General features: G+C 40.2%; 1 protein-coding gene across 1 annotated transcript; it reads right to left on the minus strand.

Annotated features, from left to right (window-relative positions):
• Nucleotides 1-434: 434 nt before the first annotated feature.
• LOC139723433 (monocarboxylate transporter 9-like) lies at nucleotides 435-21,581 on the minus strand. Its single transcript, XM_071634677.1, has 5 exons — nucleotides 21,452-21,581; nucleotides 6,016-6,280; nucleotides 5,098-5,394; nucleotides 2,377-3,032; nucleotides 435-503 (listed from the first exon to the last, which is right to left on the minus strand). Exons 2-5 carry the CDS (start codon nucleotides 6,179-6,181, stop codon nucleotides 435-437), a joined length of 1,188 nt encoding a protein of 395 aa, XP_071490778.1. The 5' UTR covers nucleotides 6,182-6,280; nucleotides 21,452-21,581.
• Between the last annotated feature and the right edge of the window lie 1,015 nt (nucleotides 21,582-22,596).

Consider the following 22,596-nt stretch of genomic DNA (forward strand, 5'->3'; position numbering starts at 1 on the left):
ATCGGCATGATTGTGCTGTTTAACTGCTGATAATGAGGATATTATTGAGTCGAATTTTCATTACCCGCGGCCCGAAGGCGAAGAAAACCTCATCGATAAAAAATGGCCTTGATAATGCATACTATACACATAACATATGCATGCACCGCGCACACACACAGCTAGCTAGCTAGCCATAAATGCCGGCCAGCAGCGCGATCCGAGAGCGCAGAGCGAGGTCACATGACAACTTTCGTCCAATGATTTTGCTCGAATTCTCTGACTTATGCGCATGTGCAATTTCAACACCAATTAATGACACCAAAACTCTAACATCAACCTGTAATTGAATATTTCGACACCAGTTGGTGTGATTCTTTCTGAACGGGACCTAAAATCAACACCAAGAGTGTTAATATTTTTCGATTCTGTGCTGGTGTTAGATATTTAACACCCTAGTTTTTGCAGTGCATAACCAGAGCTGCTGTCTTCTTGGAGAATCCCGACGAAATCGTCATGTTGACCTGTAACGTCAATAGTTATGAACTCACAAGAATCAGGATGTACAAGAAAACTGTGCAATAGATTCAAGTCAGGGGCGGATCCAGGAATTCCGTAAAGAGGGGCGCACGCACCCCTCCCCCCCCCCCATTTATTTCTTTTTATTTCTTTTGTTTCAACAAAAAATAAAGGGGGGGGGGGCGTGCGCCGGTTGCGGTCCTCACTGGATCCGCAAGTTGAGGAAAGATGTAGTGAGATCACACTGGGTATTTGTTGGGGGGTGGTGTAAATGATAGAGTAGTAATCCTTCTCTAACGATAATATGTTAAATAAACAAAACTATCAAAATACATCGTTAATCGTATTTTGTGCACAATTCAATGACACGCTAATTCTAAGGTGATGTCACTGCCTGCTTGGGTTTATTTGTATTTGTATTTTTCCTTTCTTCTGTTTGATTCATCTAGACATTTATCTAATTATTGATTAAGATGTGAAGTGAACCAAACATTATAAGTGGACTTTATTTGGTATCTTACGCTGGGTTTTAATCATTTTTGTTTAATTTGGCGTCCCATTAAAAAAAAAGAAAAAATATATATAATAAAGATGTTCTTGAAAGACCAGTTTTAAAGATGTAGAAACAACTAGTTGTAGAAAACTTCTTTCACGATTGGTCAGTAAATAGATTGAGAGCACCTGGTAACATTTTTTTTTTTCCGGGGTGGGGGTGGTATTGTACGACAGATCGTTTGATGTCTTTCGAGCACTCGCAGCAGTTAAAAGCGAACCTGACAAAAACCTGGAGCGGTCATGACTGATCGCATCTGAACACGGTCGAAGTCCACACGCGACCAGATGCGACTGATTCACTCGCATTCACTCCAGCTGCTGTGCAATTGTCATACACGTACTATTGTTGCACAACGTTACTTGTCTTGATGCGAGATTCTAACAAATAGATAGTTGTGTTTTGTCACCTTTTCACAAGACTTCTAATTCCTTTTTTCCATCTCAAAAGTATAATGAACAACAACAACAAAAAAACAAGGACAATGATATGTCTTTGTGATCAAATGCGACCTAATGAGATCGAGGGCAATAAGAGTCTGTTGTAGGCTGTCGCAAGCGATCGAGCACCTAGTGTGACATGGGCTTTACAACTATAGACTGATAAAGATACAAAAGAAGGGACTTTAAAAAGTTATAGTAGATACAGTGTATATATACAATATATAATATACATGTATATATAACAGGAAAATAGTGTTATCTAGTAAATGAGAACATGAGCTTTTGTTCGAACTTTAAAGGACAAGTTCACCTTCATTTACATAAGGATTGAGAGAATGGAGCAATATTAGTAGAGCACATCATTGAAAGTTTGAGGAAAATCGGACAATCCGTTCAAAAGTTATGAATTTTTGAAGTTTTTGTGCAGTCGCCGCTGGATGCGAAGACTACTGCAGTGTATATGTCACATGCGTACAACAATATAAGGAAAATATACAGCGAATTTCACAAAATTTCATCTTTTGAAAAAAGTACACATTCCCTTGACTCGTTACGAGCATATGTTACGGGTAATATTATTCCCATTGCCTTTAGAAAGAGGCAAGTCAAGTGCTCTTTTATCATGCGAAAAAAAGTGAAAATATGTTGAGTTTTCTTTACATTTTCTTTATACTGTTGTACTCAAATGACATCACGAGCCTTAGTAGTCTCCTCATCCAGCGGTTTCAACACAAAAATTCTAAAAATTCATAACTTTCGCATCGATTGTCCAATTTTCCTCAAACTTTCACTGATGTGTTCTACTGATATTGCTGCATTCTCTCAATCCTTGTTTATGAAGGTGAACTTGTCCTTTAATATCACGCAGTCAAAATTTGGTACCGTGCTGAAGTAGGCAAATGACAAAGCTACAGCCACAGTTACGTAGCCCAGCTGTATCAGCCACATTTCCGGCATTCTTAGGATCCCGAGACCATGGAGCCAAGTGCAGGGTATCACAGTCTTTTCATCACTGCAACCCTTTGAGGAGCCGGATGGCGAAGACCCAACAGCTTTGTGAAGTCCTGCGGTACGATCAAAATGTCTGGGTTCATCAACAGCTGCGAGAACAGAACCATTGCCCTGGAGTTCAGGTTTATGACTGTCTTTGGAGCTTTTCCGCTGGACCGAGATCTCTGTAGCTGTGTCATTTTCTAATATCGTCCTCGATTTACAGCTTCCATTTCTGTTGCTAGAAGCATTATAATCGCTGCCGGATAATAACCTCGCACTCGGCTCAGTCTTCTGTTGAAACACGGTGTTACAGCCTCTATCCTTTGGTTTATCTCTTTCGAATTCTATGTCCTCAGGGACAGAACTATCTTTAGGTCCATAGGATACAGGACTAGAAAGCTGACATGGTTCACTGGGGGCAGGAGTGAACGTAGCGACACAGAAACATCCGGCCATGGCAAGAATTCCTGACATGATCCTAATCATTACGCGCCAACCGAACCGATTGATGAGAGCGTAAACGACTGGGTTGAAGACCAATGCACCTGCAAAAAATAAAAATAGAAAATAAACAAATGCAAAGAATGCAAAATTAAATCAATACAAACTCCAGAAACAGACGCACAAATTCAATAACACGAGTTTAACAGTTACGTAATTACGACTTTTCATCTGCCTTTACGGCATGTAGACATGTTTTTGATGATTCTAGTTTGTTTGTTTGTTTGTTTTTTATGACAAGAACTCTTTACACAATACAAATATCAATGAAGGAGATCAATACCCCTCCCATCCTCATACACTCCTGCACTTCTCCACTGTTGACAAAAATAAAGAGCAAATTATCAACGATTAGCGCAATAACATTGTTTCCCGCTTTAGTACATGTATGTCTTCCAACATTAACTTCAGAATCCCAACTTTTACTCAATGTTTCTTAACTTCCTGTACACCAGAGAAGCATTTCATTCCCCAAGTTTGTTTGTTTGTTTTTTGCTTGATCCTATAGTGCACAATTTACTGTTACAACGGCAAGGCACTCATGTTGCTCTTAAAAATTGTTCTGCACAACTTCGCTCCAATTTCGACAAATGTACCAATTTGATTTGAACCGGTTCCAAATTTCAGAGGATGTTCCACCAGCAAGGTTTTTAGTTTTGAGGCTAATTTGAAGGCTATAATGTATTGCAAGCACGGCAACGCACTTTCGCTCTCCCTGGGGAAAAAAAGGAAAATAAAACGTGAGAACTATACCACAATCACCACCTGTGCCTTTCGTTTTTTCATTTCATATTTTTTGTCTGGATTCAGAATTTTTCCTGAGTTAAGACAATGATCAACTTGAGCTGTGGTCAGGGCAACGCACTTTCATGAAGTTTTAACCTTAACTAGGCCGGGCTATTTAGATAGATCATAGAGCCGGGGGGGGGGGGGGGGGGGCCTCCCAGCCCCCCCCCCCCCCCCCCCCGATCTCAGCCGTCGACCGCGCGATCGCGGTGAAAATTCGCACACACATTGCCTATGACGTAGTCTAAAGTACCAAGAAGTTACTTTTTAAAAAAATTTTCATTTATGGTTAATTATGCTAATTTATGCATAATGATGAATGAAATCAGACAATTTGGTATAAATCACTAAATAAATGCTCAAAATGGGCACTTTTTTGTGTAAATATTCTTTTTAGTGTCCTGAGAAAATATCAAAAAATTGTGCCATCTGAAAAAAATTCTGAAGTATTTTATTGTTTTTTGAATTTCTTATGTATTTCTTTGTTTTTTCGAATTATTTTTTTCATTGTTTTTTCGATGAAACTTGTCCGCGACATTGTACCGAACAAGAAAATATGTTATTAAGTGATTTTAATCAATAAAACCCCAAAATAATCATGCTTTTATGAAATTTGCCTGTAAGCACAGTTTGCATTGGAATTGTACACAAATTCACAATGTTGTGCAATTTTTGGTCTGACATGCACGTACATACTTATGCGCAACTTCGGCACCGCGCACCCGGGCATCGCAAATTTGGTGTCAAAAGATGCGGGAGACTCGAAAGAAAAAAGTCATGAAACGTCGCGGCGTTAGCTTTTCGCGTTAGCGATACATCGCGCGAAATGTCGAGGGAGGGGGGGGGGCCTCGCCCCCCCCCCCCCCCCCCCCGGCCTAGTTAGGGTTAAAAGTATATATATCTTGCTTAACTTTGAATGGAAATTTTTCATGCTTGCCAAGTTTCTTATGAATCGCAGTAGTTCGATCTGCAAGAATTTTACCTCACGTTAGGACTATAATGTGCTGCTACCATGGCATTGTATTTTCCGCTGTTGAAAAACAAAATGTGTCTCACATAACATTATGTTGCGAACAACATGTATGCCAAATTTTGTTCCATATCGCTTGAAAGCTTGGGAAGTGCATAGTTTGATCCGCAATCTTTGCAAGAGACTTATGAAACTCATGACAATTTAGAGCAAGAGCGATATGGGGGAATGCAACAAATTCCAAGAATATTGTTTGTATCGTAAAATGAAAAGGTGGAATGTGTAATCATAAGATGAATACGCTTATGTTATATGGTATTTACTGACTACATTTGTAGATTATCAAACTTTACCGATATTAACACCGGCTGACACCAAGCCAATTGCCATTGAGCGATGTTTATTCGGAAAGTAGGACATTGGACAGTTGATCACACAGCACAGAATGGCGCTACATCCTACTCCGTAGAGAGAGCTATAGGAAAGGAACATTAGGGAAATACTTGGTGCAAACGAAGTCGTAATCAAGGCTACGACGCAGAGGGTAACGCCCAGGAAAACGGCACAACGGTATCCTATTTTTGTGGTCATCGGTGAGGTGAGCAGGCATGCTACCATTGATATCCCATACGAAGTGGTCCCAACATAGCCTGAAAAGATATTACAGGGTAAAGGCCTTCAAATAGCAACAATACGCATTACATGAAGCACATATTTTACAAGATTGGTAAAGGAATTGCATTAAAGGAATACCATGCAGGTAACACTTACTGTTCCGAGCGATTCTGATTAATTATTACGCAATGTCAATTTCCTTGTCCCTTTAAATCGCAGCAAATATTACTTTTAACATATGATATAAACGTAAAATCTATATAGGTATAACATATAACATAATTATCATGCATATCGAAAACAAGCACAGGGTGGCAAGCGTCTAAACTGCTCTTTTAAATTTTCTATCAATTATTGATGGATTTCCAATCAGGGCAAAAAAGAAAATGTTCTTTTTTTTTTCAAGCTACATGCTTAAGAACACACAGTTAGACTTGATATCATGCTGATGAGAATGGGAAGAATTCTACTGGTTACCATGGCACAGAGAAGTTGTAAAGCTTAGCCTTAGGGATAGAACTTCGCACATCTCTACACAACTGGGCCTCTTTTCATTTGCCTTTTTCCTTGCCATCTTTTAACTTACTTAAACAGTTAAAAAGAAACTGACAAAAGACAAGCTCGCCTTCAGCTGCAGTAATAAGGAATACTCTTACCCGTTTTGGTAACCCCGCTATTGAATTCGTCGATAAGGGCGACCATGAGGAGACCAAAGGAGTACATGATGCCATAGGTGACGGCGCAGAGTATGGATGCGGCGAAGACCACCACCCAACCCCACCTGGCCTTGACAGCGGTCCTCCATGTGGTAAAGCAGCCCATGGTTTCCAGTCTACTAGCTACCGCTCTGTAACTTGCTTGTCTTCCGTATGATCATCCTTTAAACGACTATTTCTCCGTCCGCCACATAGCCCTTGGTTGCTGTTCACACAAAAACAAGGTGACGAAAAATTTTATCCCGCGAATATGTCATTCACTTAACATGTTAAGTACATCAGTGAAATAATACACTAATATTAGGAATGATCATGATCATAATGATAATGATAATAACGATAACAGTACACAGCATTTGCCCCTTACCACTCTGCATAAGTGCTTGGAGGGCATAAAAACTCTCGACAAAAGACAAAGAAAAAAGCGAGGAAGGAAAGAGAGAAAAAAAATGAAGTTTACGATTAATTAGTTCATATTAGATTAATTAAAAGAAGCAACTAAGGGAATAGTAAGAATACGCAAAGACAGCTCCGTTTTGTTTGTTTGTTTGTTTTTATTGTTCCTTTTCCACGACTTTTCAATGACTTTATTCATAAACATAACAAAATGGCAAAGGTAAAATGTGAAATACAGCTGTTAAGACAACTGAACATGTGAAATATGTGCTTTATTCCCGACAGAGAATAATAGCCATGATAGCGTGAGAAAACCTATTTTCATCAAATAAACTTTGAACTCCTCTTAGAACCGTATACGCTCTCTAATATTTTGTATAAGTAGTTTTTAATTGCATGTTTCACTATAATTATACTATCCTTTTAAACATGTTAAAGTTTAAAGGTGAAATCCAGTCCAAATATTAGTTAGTCTGATTTTTTTTTTAAAGAGTAAAGGAAGTTATGACGTTTTGAGGTTTTGTTACTTTCTGCAAAACAGTTATTGTACAGTGGATATGAATATGCAAATGAGTGAGCTACCATGTCATACCCTCACAATTTTCCATTGATCGTGTACAAAAAAAAAGACGAAAGTTCAATGTTTCTGTCATTGAAGTCTGGAGCATGACATTATTCCTGGTTGAATAACTTCAGAATAGTGATCAGTTAGATATAATATGAGATTTGAGTGTCGGGCATAATTGCGCTTGCATGAAAAACAAGAAATTTCAAAATTTTACGAACAAACTATATGGTAAGTTGTGAGGGCATGACATGCTCACTTTTTGCATATTCATATTGACTATTCAAGAACTGTTTCCGGTAAAAATAGCGAAACTTCAAAATGTTATGACTTCCGTGATACTTCATCCGATTTCGATCAAATCTATACTGTTGAATTTGTAATATTGTACTCTTTCTTATCAGATTAACTTATATCTGGACTGGATTTCCTTTCAACGCTTCGCAAAATCTGTCAAAAAAAAAAACATATACAAAGGAATATTTCTTCAACATAACATGGCTTTCGACATGACGCATCACAAATATGACTGTTTCTTATGGATGTGGAGAGCAAAGCAAGGAAAAAATTATATATTTATTCTTTTTAACTTCCCTCCCCTATCCGGGCTGACTCGTGACTGCAAGCCTGCATGCATGGGGATGTATTATACCCGAACAAGCAATAATGTATACCACTATTTGGAAACGTCTTCCCAGAAACTTAATTCTTAATCTTCCCATTATCTCAAAGTCGCTTGTTACAATCTTGTCCGATATATAAATGAGGGTCGGTGTGTAAATGTATAGCTTCCCCCCCCCCCCTCTCTCTCTCTCTCTCTCTTTCTGTCTTCAAAGAATGGTAAGTTTGTTCCTAAACAGCTAAGTTTAAACCCACTTTTCATAGTCTGAGGTTTAATTTGTATTCTCCAAAGTCCAGATGTGTTCTAAATCAGTTTAGATTAAACCTACCTACGAGGAGGCTTATTTCGAGTTAAATTTGAGTCTAACGATCATGCAGAGCTACCAAGTCTCACGCATTCTGAGTGAGACTCAAGCATTTAGGGGTCGTCTCACGATCTCACGCATGGCACCCATTTTTCTCACGCATCGGGCAAAGTCTGCAATTTGGGCCCATAATACGGGGCATAGCTCAAAGGATTAAAGTGATAGTTACAATTGAAGGTATATTTTCCTTTTGTCTTTCAAAATAAGTAAAAAATAATCACTTAAGTATGCACCTGATCGCACCATTAAGAGCTAAAAATTGAAAAAGCTCCGTACCGTGGGAGGCCACTGGGGGAAAAAAAAAACCCTCCCACACCCTCGCTCGCGCGCATATTTGCATGCCGAGATGCCGAGTCATGAAAATCTCACTCATAAAAATTTTTGAACTTGGCATCCCTGGATCATGGCTAAATGGGTGCACGTCACGAGACCGACACCCACGAGTCATACAGCCCACGAGATATATATCCCATGAGTCATACAGCCCACGCGTCACAGCCCACAAGTCATACAGCCCTCGAGTTACAGCCCACTAGTTATGGGTTGTTTTACAATCAGGTAGTGTCAGGGTACGCACTTCTGTCTCACGGGGGCGGGAAAATGCAAATTTCTGACTTAGGAAGAAGTTGGTATTCTAGAATGCACTTAGGAAAGAATTTTAGGAAAATATTTTAGGAAAGCTCCACGCCTGTCCTAAGTACGTTGTTAAGAATAGCAAACTGCAAGCATCGTGATAGGCGCGCTTGTCAGTCATTGCGCGAAATGAGCGTGAGAAAGGGGACATGCCGCGCACTCGTGTATTTGACCCTAAGTCTTAGTAACATGCGATTGTCATTGGTTAGTTCCTTATGATACGGCATTTCGTATTGGCTTAGGAAAGGACATGGGCGGGGATATGGTTGGCCTAATTTGCATTAAGAAGTGCCCAGGAAGAGATTTCAGAATACCAATTTTGTCTTTCCTAGACACTTCCTAAGTTTCTGACTTAGGAAGAAACTTCTGTATTACATAAGTCAGAAACTTAGGAAGTGCCTAAGAAAGACAAAATTGGTATTCTGAAATTTCTTCCTAGGCACTTCTTAATGCAAATTAGGCCATCCTTATCCCCGCCCACATTCTTTCCTAAGCCAATACGAAATGCCGTATCATAACGAACAAATGACCAATGACAATCGCATTTTACTATGACGTAGGGTCAAATACACGAGTGCGCGGCATGTCCCCTTTCTCACGCTCATTTCGCGCATCAAAGTACATGTGCGCGCAATGACTGACAAGCGCGCCTATCACGATGCTTGCAGTTTGCTATTCTTAGCAACGTACTTAGGACAGGGGTGGAGCTTTCCTAAATATTTTCCTAAAATTCATTCCTAAGTGCATTCTAGAATACCAACTTCTTCCTATGTCAGAAATTTGCATATTCCCGCCCCCTTCCTAAGTTTCTTCCTAAGTCTACTTAGGAAGAAACTTAGGAAGATTTTCAGAATACCACTTAAGAAAAAATCCTGACTTAGGAAGAAATTTCTTCCTAGGAAGGATTTCAGAATACCACCCTCGGTCTTTAACAGGGCTTTTCTCTAGAGGGATTTTTTTTTTCAGTGGCCGCTATTATATATAGACAGGTGGCCGCTATGGCAGGTTTGACTGCACTTGTTACCTCCGCCAAGGGAGGATGTTATGTTTTCGTTACCGTTGGTTTGTTCGTTTGTTCGTTGGTTCGTTCGTTTGTGCGCAAAATAACAAAGAACGAATTGGGATGAAACTTACAGGAAAGGTTGAGAATGACACAATACCAAACGATTAACTTTTGGTAATGATCCAAGAATTTTGGGGAAATTTATGAAGGATTTTTGATATTTTGGCAGGTAGGGTCAATGAACTTGGGAGTTCAGGCTGGGCGTATTTGAGGTTTGCATGCGCGCACTAAAGTGCGTGCCCTAGTTTACAGAATCTGCTAAGGCGAGGCGCGCCGCGCATCTGAGGGTTTATGACGTAACAAAGGCTTCTATATTGGGGATCTCGGTCAATACTCAGTATTTTAGTGGGTGGAAATCACTGATCTCCATATGGAAGAGCAAGATCATCGATGGAAAGTAACTGCTTGGCGGAGGTATGCGCTCTCGGAGTGCTTTTCTAGTAATTGACATGTTTTCCAGATGGCGCTGTTCATCCCGTCGGTACTCGTGTGAGCCTTCTATATGCCTAGTAAGTGCATTCATGTGCAATGCAATGCGATCGATCTCGTGAGCTTTCTTTGCCCAGTGTCAGTCTCGTGAGCCTTTTCTGCTCAGTGTCGAACTCGAGTCATGGGCTCGTGAGCTGTAACACTAACAGGTTAGGCCTACAATTCGTGGGATGCAGGCCTGTGTTTTTGTTTTTTGTTTTGTTTGTTTGTTTGTTTGTTGTTTGTTTGGTTTTTTCTTTCTTTCTTTCTTTTTTCAAGTCGGTCTCGTGGATCGTATGACTCGTGGGTGTCGATCTCATGTAATGACCTGGCTGAACAAGGTAGCAATTGCGGACCGTCCGGCCGCCCGAGTACTACACTTTATTACCAAAAGTCCCACCTTTGCTACTACACAGAGTAGCCACACGTGATCGACCGTGTGGCAAGCCCTACGTTTTAAATGGACCGATGGCATGGAACGGGAGACTGGATCACAGCTAGCCGGCCACACGCGTGTTATTATACAACTAATGAATATTTATGAGTGCAATGGACAGAATATTTCATGAGGTGAAAGATGAAAATCAAAATGATCCATTCAGCCGAGTTGAATGGATCAAACATTTCATCTTTCACCGAGTGAAATATTGTGTCCATTGCACGAATGAAAAAAAAAATATTTGTTTTATATAACGCCTAAAATAGATTGATGTTGTATCAATTTAGAAACAAAACAGAATCTGAACTCGCGAGAGTGCTTACTGATCGCTTTATGGCTAGCGCGCTGTCCCATTACACACTTGTAGAAAACTGCAAATGCAAGTGTTTTACACGCGTAGTGTGCCGGGCTCTCATCAGCGAGCGTGCATGCAATGGATGGAGCAAATCGAATGGATCCAAAATTGCACGGTAAATGGAGCCACAAGTGCACGGATAATGACGTCATAGTGAAATGGGCCGAATGATCAATGTCAAACAACCAATCAAATGACAAGGATCTCTTCGGGCGTTATATAAAACCCGATGAGTTTTATACACGCAAAGAGGTTCCTAACCTCTTCTGGTTACACGTGAGATCGAGATAGGCCTATACTGTAGCGTAGGCCTACAGTAATATGTTAGACCTATTACATTAGAATCCAGATCTAAACACAGGCCAAGGCCTAAGGACTTCGTTTAGGACGTCGCCTAGCCTGTTAGGGTGACGTAGGGGGTGCCTAGTGCTAGCCAGCTAGCCTGATAAAGCCCAGTAGGAGCAGAACACGGCATGGTATTCGACACCAATACCCAATACAATGCAATGCACAGTAGACAACGCACACGCATGGAACACGTAACTAGATCTACAATGACAGTGTACGGATGAAAATAACACAAGGCTAGACCTAGAACTCTAAAGGGCTTTTTACACTTGTAAAATTTTGCTTAGCCCCGGACCAACGGTGGGGCTAAGGGGGGGGGGGGGGGGGGGGTCTTAGCCCCACCGTTGGTACGGGACTATCCTTAGCCCACTTTCTGTTTACACTCGTTTTTGCCAAAGTGGGCTAGCCCCACCGATAGTACGGTACTATCTGGCCCTGCAAAATAGCAGGGGTTAGCACCGCAATTGCGGTGCTAGCACCGCAATTGCGGTGCCAAGCAAGTGAGTGTAAACAGAACGAAAAAATAATCCTGGGCCAAGCGACGGAGACGAAGTCCGACCCTCACTCACCAATCAGAAACGAGGTAATCAAGTGCTGCCTGTGCGTGCGTGTACGTGTACAGTACACAGCATAATTATGAATATTCATGTGGTTTGGAAAGTCCGGGGCTAAGAAATACGAGTGTAAAAAGGTCAGTTTTCTCCTTAGCCCCGGACAAGAGATAGTACGGGACTAACTGGCCAGTGTAAAAAGCTGAAAAAATTGGTACGGGACTAACGATAGTCCTGGGTCAGAGAAAGTCCGGGGTTAAGAAACACAAGTGTAAAAAGCCCTTAACGTTATGTTTGTAGGGGCTCTAAAGGGTAGAGCTTGAGGTCGATCTAACGTTTGTTGTTAGACAGGGAGAGTCAGAGAACCCAGCTATTATACCCTATGTCTAACGAGTTCACAAGATGTCTGATATTACTGTAATACATTTTAGCTGTTACTAGTAGTTGTCTAGGTTCTAACGTTACTTCCCATTTCGAGACAGCGTTTTTATAGCTTACCTTAATACCTTGATTATGCAGTTAAATCCTTGGGCTTGACCTTGTAACAGCGGCTCCTTGACCTGTTGACCGATTCTGTGACGCGCTTGCCTTTGTGTATTACAGTGTATCGGAATGGGAGTGCTATTACTGCGGTGTCCCAGCCGACCACCCTCCCTCTTCTCCTCACAGCCTCTCCCCCATCCTCAAGTACGCGATACTAGTAAACATGTTGCCCGGGGGTGGGGGAGAGGAGGGGGCGGGTCGGCTGGGACTCCGTACCGGCTGCGCCCAGTGCCACAAATTGTCTGCTGCTCTCAAACCAACCCGAATCGGTCAATAGGCCTTACAAAGCTCGGCCTAGCGCCTACTGAGTACTGTAAAAGTGGATATTTTCACGCGGCTAATTTTTCACGATCGGCGGGATAAGAAGAGTTTTGCGTGTTTTTAATTCCGCGGAATCAAGACATCAACTACTGGAACATATGGCGAGCAAAAATATTTGCATGCTTTTATTTTCACGCTAGTTTCGGGTTGCGCGAAATGCGCGAAAATTTTAACACCGCGAAAATTTCCACTTTTACAGTAAGCAAATAATCAACGTTGGTGAAGGTGATGGGACAAACTATCACTTCCGAGGCGATCTGGATGTAGCTATCTTTCCGAAGCGCAGCTGAGGAAAGATAGCGTACACATTCAGATCGCCGAGGAAGTGATAGTTTGTCTCATTGCCTGAAACTAAAAGTTGATTATTTGCTTTATATTCCACATCTAGGGTCCTAAATTCCCATTTTATTCCACATCTGAAACCGTTGTAGCTGTCTTTAGGTATCATTAGGGCTTAGGCTACGTGTGCGCGTAGATGACAAAACAATGAATTTGCTGCGCGCACCGCGCGGCACCGAAGTGAAAGTGCGCTGCACTGTGTACTATCAAGTGACCTAGGTCATATGATAGTCCACAGTGCAACGCACTTTTATTTCGCGCGTACTCATCTTGCGTTAGGACTGTGTGGACTGTGTGGAGATCAGCGAAACAAAAGGGACTATCAACATAGAGTGTAACGAACTTTTCTTCTCAGGTGATGTCATGGGCAAAACTACGCTTCATCACGTGATCAGCTCTGGACCAATCCAATTGCAACATTCTTAGTGTGTGGAATATAATACTCGATACTACTGTAAGCTCGAGACGAAATCGAGCTGAGGGCCAGGGCGCGCGGCGCCCAGCATGTGCTAGGCTAGATGCGCGCCACGGTTGTAAAAACAACAACAACAAAAACAGCATGAGCAACCAAAGATCGTACACTGAATTGAGTGTACGTACGATCTTTGGAGCAACCAAAGAGATTATAAGGTATAATCTCTGGGAGCAACCCAAGAGAGTATTAGGTATAATCTCTGGGAGCAACCCACAAACGCAAGCAACACGGAGTGTAGAGTAGGACCTACCGGTAGACGCCCGGGTTCTACATGTACGAGTACTCAGTATTCGATTACCATGCAGTGAAACACAACTTCAGGAAGTCACACTTGACTCATGCAGACGTGTGTGGTTGATACACTGCCAATTACTTAGTACACGTGTGTAAATTTAGGTGGATTCGTTGAGCGAAAGGTTTTCGGAGAGGGAGAGTTTCCTTCTTCCACTAAGCGCATAGCCTTTAGCCGCTATTGATGCGGTCTGGGCTTATATCCCCTGTGTGTCTGAATCGAGACTAATTGCGATACAGCCATATCTCTATGGATACAGCACAACGAAATAGCTGGAGGGGCTGACCACCGAACTCGTTTTTTAGTTCGGTGGGGCTCATCACTGCTGTAATGTAACGCGGGACCTCTAACGCACACTGCTGATGAGAGGCGCTAGCAGCGCGCGAGGCCTTGTTCAAAGCAAAGAGGTTCTACATAATTATAGAACCTCTTTGGTCCAAAGGCTACACTGAGCGTGTGGTAGCAAAACTCGTTCATGAATTGTTCATGAGCAGTTAAACTCAATTCAAACCCATAACTACTCAGTATTTCGGGTTTAATCTACCTAAACAGCAAGTGAGTGGTACTTTCTACACAGACGTACGAGGTACCGTTTCCTTTGTACACATTTGAATCCGTGAAAAGATTACACGAGCGAATTTGCACCAGTTTTGCATATTCATCGAACCACAAACTCGTCCGACACGGTCGTTGTACCGGAGCGCATATAGCCATTATCGTCCATCTGCACATACATACGTATCGTATTGGACAAGAAGAGCTAATACCAGTACCATGGAGTCTTGACCGACAAGATGTCTAATTCCGCGAAAAACTTCTCATTAATAGTAATGACATTTGGTGGGTCACATTTTCGCTTCTTAACTTCTCATTAATAATTATAGTAATGACATTTGCTGGCTCAGTTTTTCGCTTCTCAAAGAAGCGAAAAACTGACCCAGCAAATGTCATTACTATTAATGAGAAGTTTTTCGCGGAATTATAGATATACTTGTCGGTCAACATGGAGTCAAGCTCAAAGCTCATGTATACCGTACCGTTATAATCCCATTTGCAGGGCGGCGACGATCGCCAATACTGTACAAGTCCAGTCACTGAGGTCATGAACATAGATCCGATAGCCCATTGATCATTGGGCCTACATACAAAGTGTACACGACCTGGAAAAAATGTTAAGTACATGTACTAGGACTTTTGCTGTCGTTGTTGTTGATTCGCGTTCCAGTATGGTGTTGGAAAAATTTAAGCCAAATTGGGAAGCGTTTTTAGGCTCCTATTGGCCTGATTACTGTGACCATGTAATCATTGACCTTCAACAATGCATAATATTTGCGTAAAATGCTGCTCATTTTAATCAAGGATGCCTAAAGGCATGGATAATGCGAACCGTTATCTTCTCTAATTATGGGAATCCGTTTTTGACATCAGTTTGTATTTTGAAATAACGCGAGTGTCTTTATAAATAGCATAATAAGCATAAAAAGTTAATTTGAGTATGTACAATATTTCTGTCAGACTGTACCTTAGTACCTATTATTAATTGTTAATTTGTTAATTGTGAATGTTCTGTAATCATGCATGTACTTTTATTTCTGTACGCATGACACTATTAGTCTGCGGACTTACTGTTATGCTTCTTTTGATTTGAAATAAAACCGAATTGAATTGAATTGAATTGAATTATGTATGACCTGGAGGAGGTTTTAAGTACTATATTCGCTCTATTACTTTATTCGTATTTAACTTGTGTATATGATAAGAATCTTGGTTATGCACGCACGTTAGGCAAACTTGGGCAGTTACTTTTGTTATAGCCCAGTTAACATGTTAAGGAGCATGATATGAAATATATTGATCCTTTTAGTACAGAAAACCTGAAAAGGCTGATATACTTTTCAAGGGTTTTTCATGACCGAAAAACAGTAGTTATAATACTATCCTCTATCAAGTTACGCATGTGTTCTAAATAATATCATAATCAACATGAAATGCTGATTTGCGTATTATGCACAACAGTCCAGTAGATGGTAGATCATGATGGGCGTATTATGCACAACAGTCCAGTAGATGGTAGATGATGGTCTTAAAGGTCTTGTTTACCTTAGGGAGCAGTGATTTAAAAAAAAAATCAAGATATCATATTTGATGCACATGTGTAGGTCTGTTGTATCACAAAACATTCTACCATATAAGATTTTCGCAATATAGTCTAAAATAACAGGAAATATAAGTATTTTTTTCAATAAACCATAACTAGACGGTTTAGTCTGGAAACATTTTTCTAACTATTGTTCGCATTTTGTGTATTTGACAATACTTAACATTGATTGTTATGGATTAAAATTTTTACAGTGGTTGTTTCTATCCCTAATTCACATTTTAGAACTAATGCTGGGTTTTAATTGTTTCGTCTGCAAATGGTAATCTATGCCTTTCACCCTATTCAAGGTTTTATGACATACAAATGCCCGTTTGTTTGTCGTTGTTTTTTTCTTAGTCCTCCTTCGAGGGACTTTATTTCATTTCATATATCTAAAGAATTCACAAGGACATACAGGAAGAAACTTGTAAGAACATAAAAAAATAAGAGTACTATTTTTTTTTTTTGGTCAAAATAATGTCATCACACGAATTTATTTTCATTCATTTACATGAATTTATACAAATGCATGTTGATTTGTGTTGATTCATGCTACCCTCAACATCACTTTTGTGGTAAAATGAATCTCTGAAACATTCCATTTTTAAGTAACTGTTCTTCTATATGTTTTCTTCTGATTTCTTCGATACGCCCACAGAAAAACCTTCCAAACCAAGATTCTGGTGGTGACCTCATCTGTCAATCATTGCTAAAGTATACGATTAACAAACAAACATTGGAATGCACTTTTCCCGAGACCGAGCATTATGGGCAATTCCATGAGATGGGTGTCACGGGGTGAAAAAAAAATATTGTTATGTTGAAACTTGCCACCTATTTCATTTTGTTCAGCATACGTCTGGGCATGTGGAACAGCCATTTTTTACACTAATATACCTCCAGAATACCAGATATTACACTTTAAAGTCAAATGACTTTTTCATTGAGAATTACATTGAAAATGTACTTGAATGTTTGAGTTGAATCCAAAGAATATAAAAGAATGGTAAGTAATTGATGTGTTGCTTTTTATGATGTGGGTACAGTTGTCAGTAAGGAAAGAATGATCCATTTCCCCATGAATTGGTAGAAAGCATACTGCCAAACTGCTTAAACTAATGTAACGTGAGTAACAAAAATACTGAAATAGTTTCATATCTTAATATTCCCTTGGATTTAAAATGTGCCAATGGAAATTCTCTCCATAATGCCTCTACCTAATATGAAAAATGGTGAAAGAGTTGTGTACATGCAATGTACACAACTCTTATGATGACAGAGGTTCAAAAATTGTGAGTGAGTAGCAATGTAATGTGAGTAGCAAGGGTGTAACGTGAGTAACGACAAAAAAAAATCACGAAATACAAATGTATTTCTACACTAATCATATGACAGCAATTTTTTTGTGTGTGTGACTTGAATGCACCAGATCGCTGACTTCAATTCTACTAAATTCCAGCTCCCACATAGGGAAGGCTATCCCCTATGAACACCATATGATTATACCCTGTATAATCTTTCGCTGCATCTTCCTGACTCGCTCTTCTCTCCGCCCCCCCCCCCCCCCAAGATTAAACATAATTCTTATACCCCCCCCCCCCCCCGGGGGGGATGTGTGCAGTCGCGGTGGCGTCGCTATAGACCCTAAACCCGGGCTCTGTTTCATACAAGTTGTTATCAGTGATACTGAAATCCTTGCATCTGATTGGCTAAGAGCAAATTTGTCACAGAAATGTCGCAGTCGTCACTCATAACAGGTTTTATGAAACGGGACCCAGGTTTATCTCTTCACTCCGTCAGAAGGTCCAATTTCAATTCTGACACCTCCACCCCACCCCCACCCCACCTCTCTCTCTCCATCCGGGGGGGGGGGGGGGGGGGGGAAATCCTAGTTTACGTGCCGAATATGGGGCATCCTCTCCTGGTATATGCATACTTAATTTGCTCATTATGCTAATTATGTTCTGTGGGCAATTGCATACTTAAGCAATAAGGGAATCCTGGTCAAAGAAAACCCTTGATAAGTTGTACAAAATTCCAACATCAAGGTTAACATCATAATATTACGCTAAATAGTTCAATTAGGCTTCGAAATGTGATAACAAATTGTTTAACTATAGGGCCTATGGTATATATCGTTATCGGATGCCTATGAGTTTATTATGTTGTAATACTGTATCAACGACACTTGCTTGCAATTGAAAGTGGTTTAAACTGGTGTTCTACATTGTATTTCTCGCCATAGAAAACTTTGAAAAGTCGTATTATTATGTGCCTTGAGGCTTCCTATATATAGATCAATATTAGCAAAATAATACATAAATCATTAGGCTGATAAGATGAATATGCTTATTAGGATTTTACAGATAATGATTTCTGACATTGTCATTATGGTGCAGCCGAACTTACTCTCTAAAAAAAAATCGAGTGAAAATTTTCACTCTGAAAAGAGTGAATACAAAAAAGAGTGAATTTCGAGTGAAATTGGAGTGAATTTTGAGTGAAAATGCTAATTTTCACTCATTTTGGAGTGACCTCAGGGATCACTCGAAGATTTTGGAGTGATCCCTGACGTCACTCCAAAATGAGTGAAAATGAACATTTTCGCTCAAAATTCACTTCAATTTCACTCGAAATTCACTCTTTTTTTTATTCACTCTTTTAAGAGTGAATATTTTCACTGGATTTTTTTTAGAGAGTAATTTTCTTCATTACCTATCTAAAAGAAAAGACGAATTAACAAAAACAAGAAAACAAGACTTGAACTCAAATACTTTTCCAGGTCAAATACCTGGTATTTGAAGTTAAGTATCTTGGGAAGCGCCCGATTCTTGATATTTCTCGATAGATTCCTAACGGTTCATCCATATCATTTCCATTCATCGTAATGGTAATGATGTCGCCTTACTATACAAATATTACAATATTTATTACACAAGCTCGGGATACGGCAAATAGTAAAATACACTGGAGGGGAGGATGGAATAACTTTAACGTTATAGCAAACAAAACAAAGTTCAACCAATAAATTCTGATCTGTGCAACGACAAACCATCAATGTGTGTTAAGATGTCAGCCTGCCATTTGCCATTAACACATATCAGCCATCAAAATTCAGAGTGGTGGTCTTTCACAGTATCATAGGCCCTATATACCTATAAGTGGAATTGTGATGTTAATTATGACTATCGGTGTGACGCCAATGATTCGATGGTATTTGAGACCATAGATGAATAGGTGTAGAGTCATACTTTAACAGTAACTGCAGAGACCTTAATTAAGATATGTGTTAAAGGGGAATTCAAGGCGAGTTTACATTATAGTATGGGAGCAGTAGATTGCATTCAAGTGCAATTATTCACTGTTGCGAGTTTGCAAGGTATTTAATCTTCAAATGATACATAAAGCACGAAAAAGAACAGCTCAAATACTATATTTCACCCATTGTAAGATTGAGAGGCAAGCAAAGAGACAAGGACACTTTAAAAGCGTTTATCCGAGTGTCACCCACCTTTTCAACCCCCCCCCCCCCTTCCACGTTGTATTATTTTCACACATTACCTAAGAGGATCTACATAAACTCTTGGCGGGCTTTGTGGGGGCTTCCTGGGGTTAAGGTGCCCATTAATCGAAATGACAATAATGGCATCAACAACAAGAGCAATAATAGTGGATTTTCTATTAAGGATTATATAAATTGTCTTTAATTCTTTGGCGCTAAATGTCTTTAGTACAACTCGAGGGTTTCGATTAGAGTATAGAAAATGTTAGCATAAAAGTGTATCATTCATACAGCAAGGAGCAACATAGAAGACGACTATTTTGCTAAATATTTCGTATGAAGAATAAACAACAGAAAGCCGAGGAAGAAGAGAGCCTTTATACTTGAGGTATCTAATAGGCCTATGCTGTGTTGGTCTTCAAAGTAGGCCTACCTAGCTGAGTTAATTCTTTCAGAAAGGTAACTCCTGATCCAATCCATGCAAGGCCTTTGCCCGCAGTACGTGTTGTAATACAGTATACTGTAAAACGAGGAATTTTCGCGTGCATTTTAATTTCGCGAATTTCGCGAGCGCCAAGATTCGCGAAATTAAAATGCACGCGAAAGTTCTTGTCTACACTATGTGCATTGAATGCCAGTGGCCGTTCGCGAAAATTTCATGCCGCAAAAAAGGCCGTCGGCTCCAATTCGCGAAAAATTCATGCCGCGAATATCACGTTTTACAAGTTTTCAACGGCGGATCCAGGGAGGACCGCACAGGGCGCTCGCCCGTCCCTTAAAGGAGACCTCCGAATGATTTTCAGATTAAAATTTTGCATTTTAACAACTACAAATTTGTTATACTGAGGACAGAGTTTGAGAATTTAAGATACCGTACCTGGGATGAAGAATAAGAATGTTTTCAAAATTTAGAACAAATTGTAATGAACAAGGATGATGACATGTCAAAGTCACCATAAGTATGCATGAGTTGGGGCTCGAGGAAGCAGAACAAAAGAAGGCATGGATTATACACAGGTGATCTCGCTATATATAGCAAGCGGTATTGTAACGGAATTACACTGCTATATTTCTGAAATATGTGAACCTCCTATGTCATCATCCTTGTTCAGTGTAATTTGTTTAAGGTTTTTCAAAGTATTGTTTCTCTGATCAAGAACCACAATAAATTCCACAAATCTATACATAGTTGTCGATTTATGTACTACATGATGTGAAATCATGAAAATCGTCTGGAATGTCCCTTTTTAATCATGTTTTTGTGTGTAAAAACAAAAGAAATAAGAAAGAAAAAATGGGGGAGGAGTGCGTGCGCCCCCTCCTAATTTTGTAAAGGCGCCCCTTCTTTACAGATTTCTTGGATCCGGCCTCTGCCTGGTTCTTGGTTTGTAATGTCAAAGGCCTTGCAGTCCTCCAAAACTGAGATGCCAAGTGTGTGGCACTTTACATCGTCGGATCGCTTCAAGGGTTATTTACAGACAATAAAAACGCATACTTGAATGTTTTTACAAAACCAAGTTGATTGTTCTGAGATACGTATCATTGCACACATGAGATATCAAATCATGTGTGAATAGAAAACCTTATCAAGTGATTTTAGAAAACGATGTAAATAACGATTTGGCTATAGCTTCCCGGTTCGTTCTTTCTACCCTTCTCTAATGGCTAGCCCTTCCAACTAACCCAGGTTAACTAAGATGACAATAATAATATTATGTTTATTTTAAGAAATTGCAAAATCTTACCATCTTTTAAGTTGCGTGAGCGATGTAAGTGCTCAATCGTAGAATCTTGTTTATCATTGGAAACAGGAAATATTGTGATTAATATCATTAACCGAATATTTCAAAATATCAATCCACGAAGACAATGTCGTGTAGATTATGAACTACATCCTAGGCTGCAGCTATATTCTACGTTACGTGAAAGAGTGAAAACGTTATTCCTATTCATGACTAACCTGTCCACTAAGATCTCACCACTTCTGTACCATGAGACGCCCCTCATCTTCACATGGAAGCCTGCTCCAACTACATCAACGCCTGAATGGTCGCATGACGTACCCGAACATAGTGCAGTAAATTGATCGAGCACACCACATCAATCTGTTTGACTAGTAGATCCAGTACGCACTGGTGCACCGACGGTTTTCGATATGAAGGTCAAGTCGTTCAGTCCCATGGCGCATTGCTAACACACACTGCACACACACACTCATGCAGGCTATGTTATCAGTGTTATGCTGGTAGCGCCAATTGGTCGTCTGCAGCTGCACATTGCAATGAGCAAAGTCAGGGTTACCTACAGGTCGCATTGTCAGCCTTTCGACCAGCATATTTGCTGATTTGGGCTTTTTATCCGTGGTGAAATAAAATGAATGAAATGAAATGAAACGTTGTCGTTGTCATTGTTCACTACTAGATTTCATTTTCATGTGGTAATGCCGGTTTAGAAATACATTTGCCGGCAACTTTGACAGGTAGCTCTCATTAAATACAAACGTTTCCCCGGACTTGATGCGTACTATGTCACTATGATTGTATGGTGTGTGTAACTGTTCATGCATATATTATAATAATGAATGCGTGGTCGTACATGCAGGACATGGGGGGGGGGGGGGGGGGGAGCAGTAATAAAATGCTGAATTGGGATGGGCGGGAGACACGTTAGTCTATAATTGTGGGCCATTTTTTTTTTTTTGCTTGCTTGCTTGTCAGTTGATTAAAATAAAGAATGACACCAGAAAGTCAATACAAACTTATTTTAAAAACGTGGCGCCGGTTTCATTTTTTTTTCTTTTTTACTCCAGTTACTATTCAATCTGTAAGAAGTTTAGGGATGGTGCGATACCAAGAGCCGGAGAGAGAGAAAAAAAAAATAATAGTCCAGATCACCCGATCGACTGCCCTCAGGTGACAGCAGAGGTGTAAGAAAGTTCACGCGTATTCTTTTATACAGGCTCGCTCAAGGAATGCCATACAGCCGCCTGCCGAGAGAAATCGGTCTGGAAGGTCTATAAAGGGTATTTACACCCTGGGCAATTACCCCGGACCCTTTCCGTGACCCTAACTCTAACCCTAATCCTGAACTTAATCCTAACCCTGA

Source organism: Diadema antillarum, unplaced genomic scaffold (genome assembly GCF_040938485.1).
Source record: "Diadema antillarum isolate AM-2024a unplaced genomic scaffold, OU_Dant_1.0 scf00000191, whole genome shotgun sequence".
Taxonomy (NCBI): Eukaryota; Metazoa; Echinodermata; class Echinoidea; order Diadematoida; family Diadematidae; genus Diadema; species Diadema antillarum.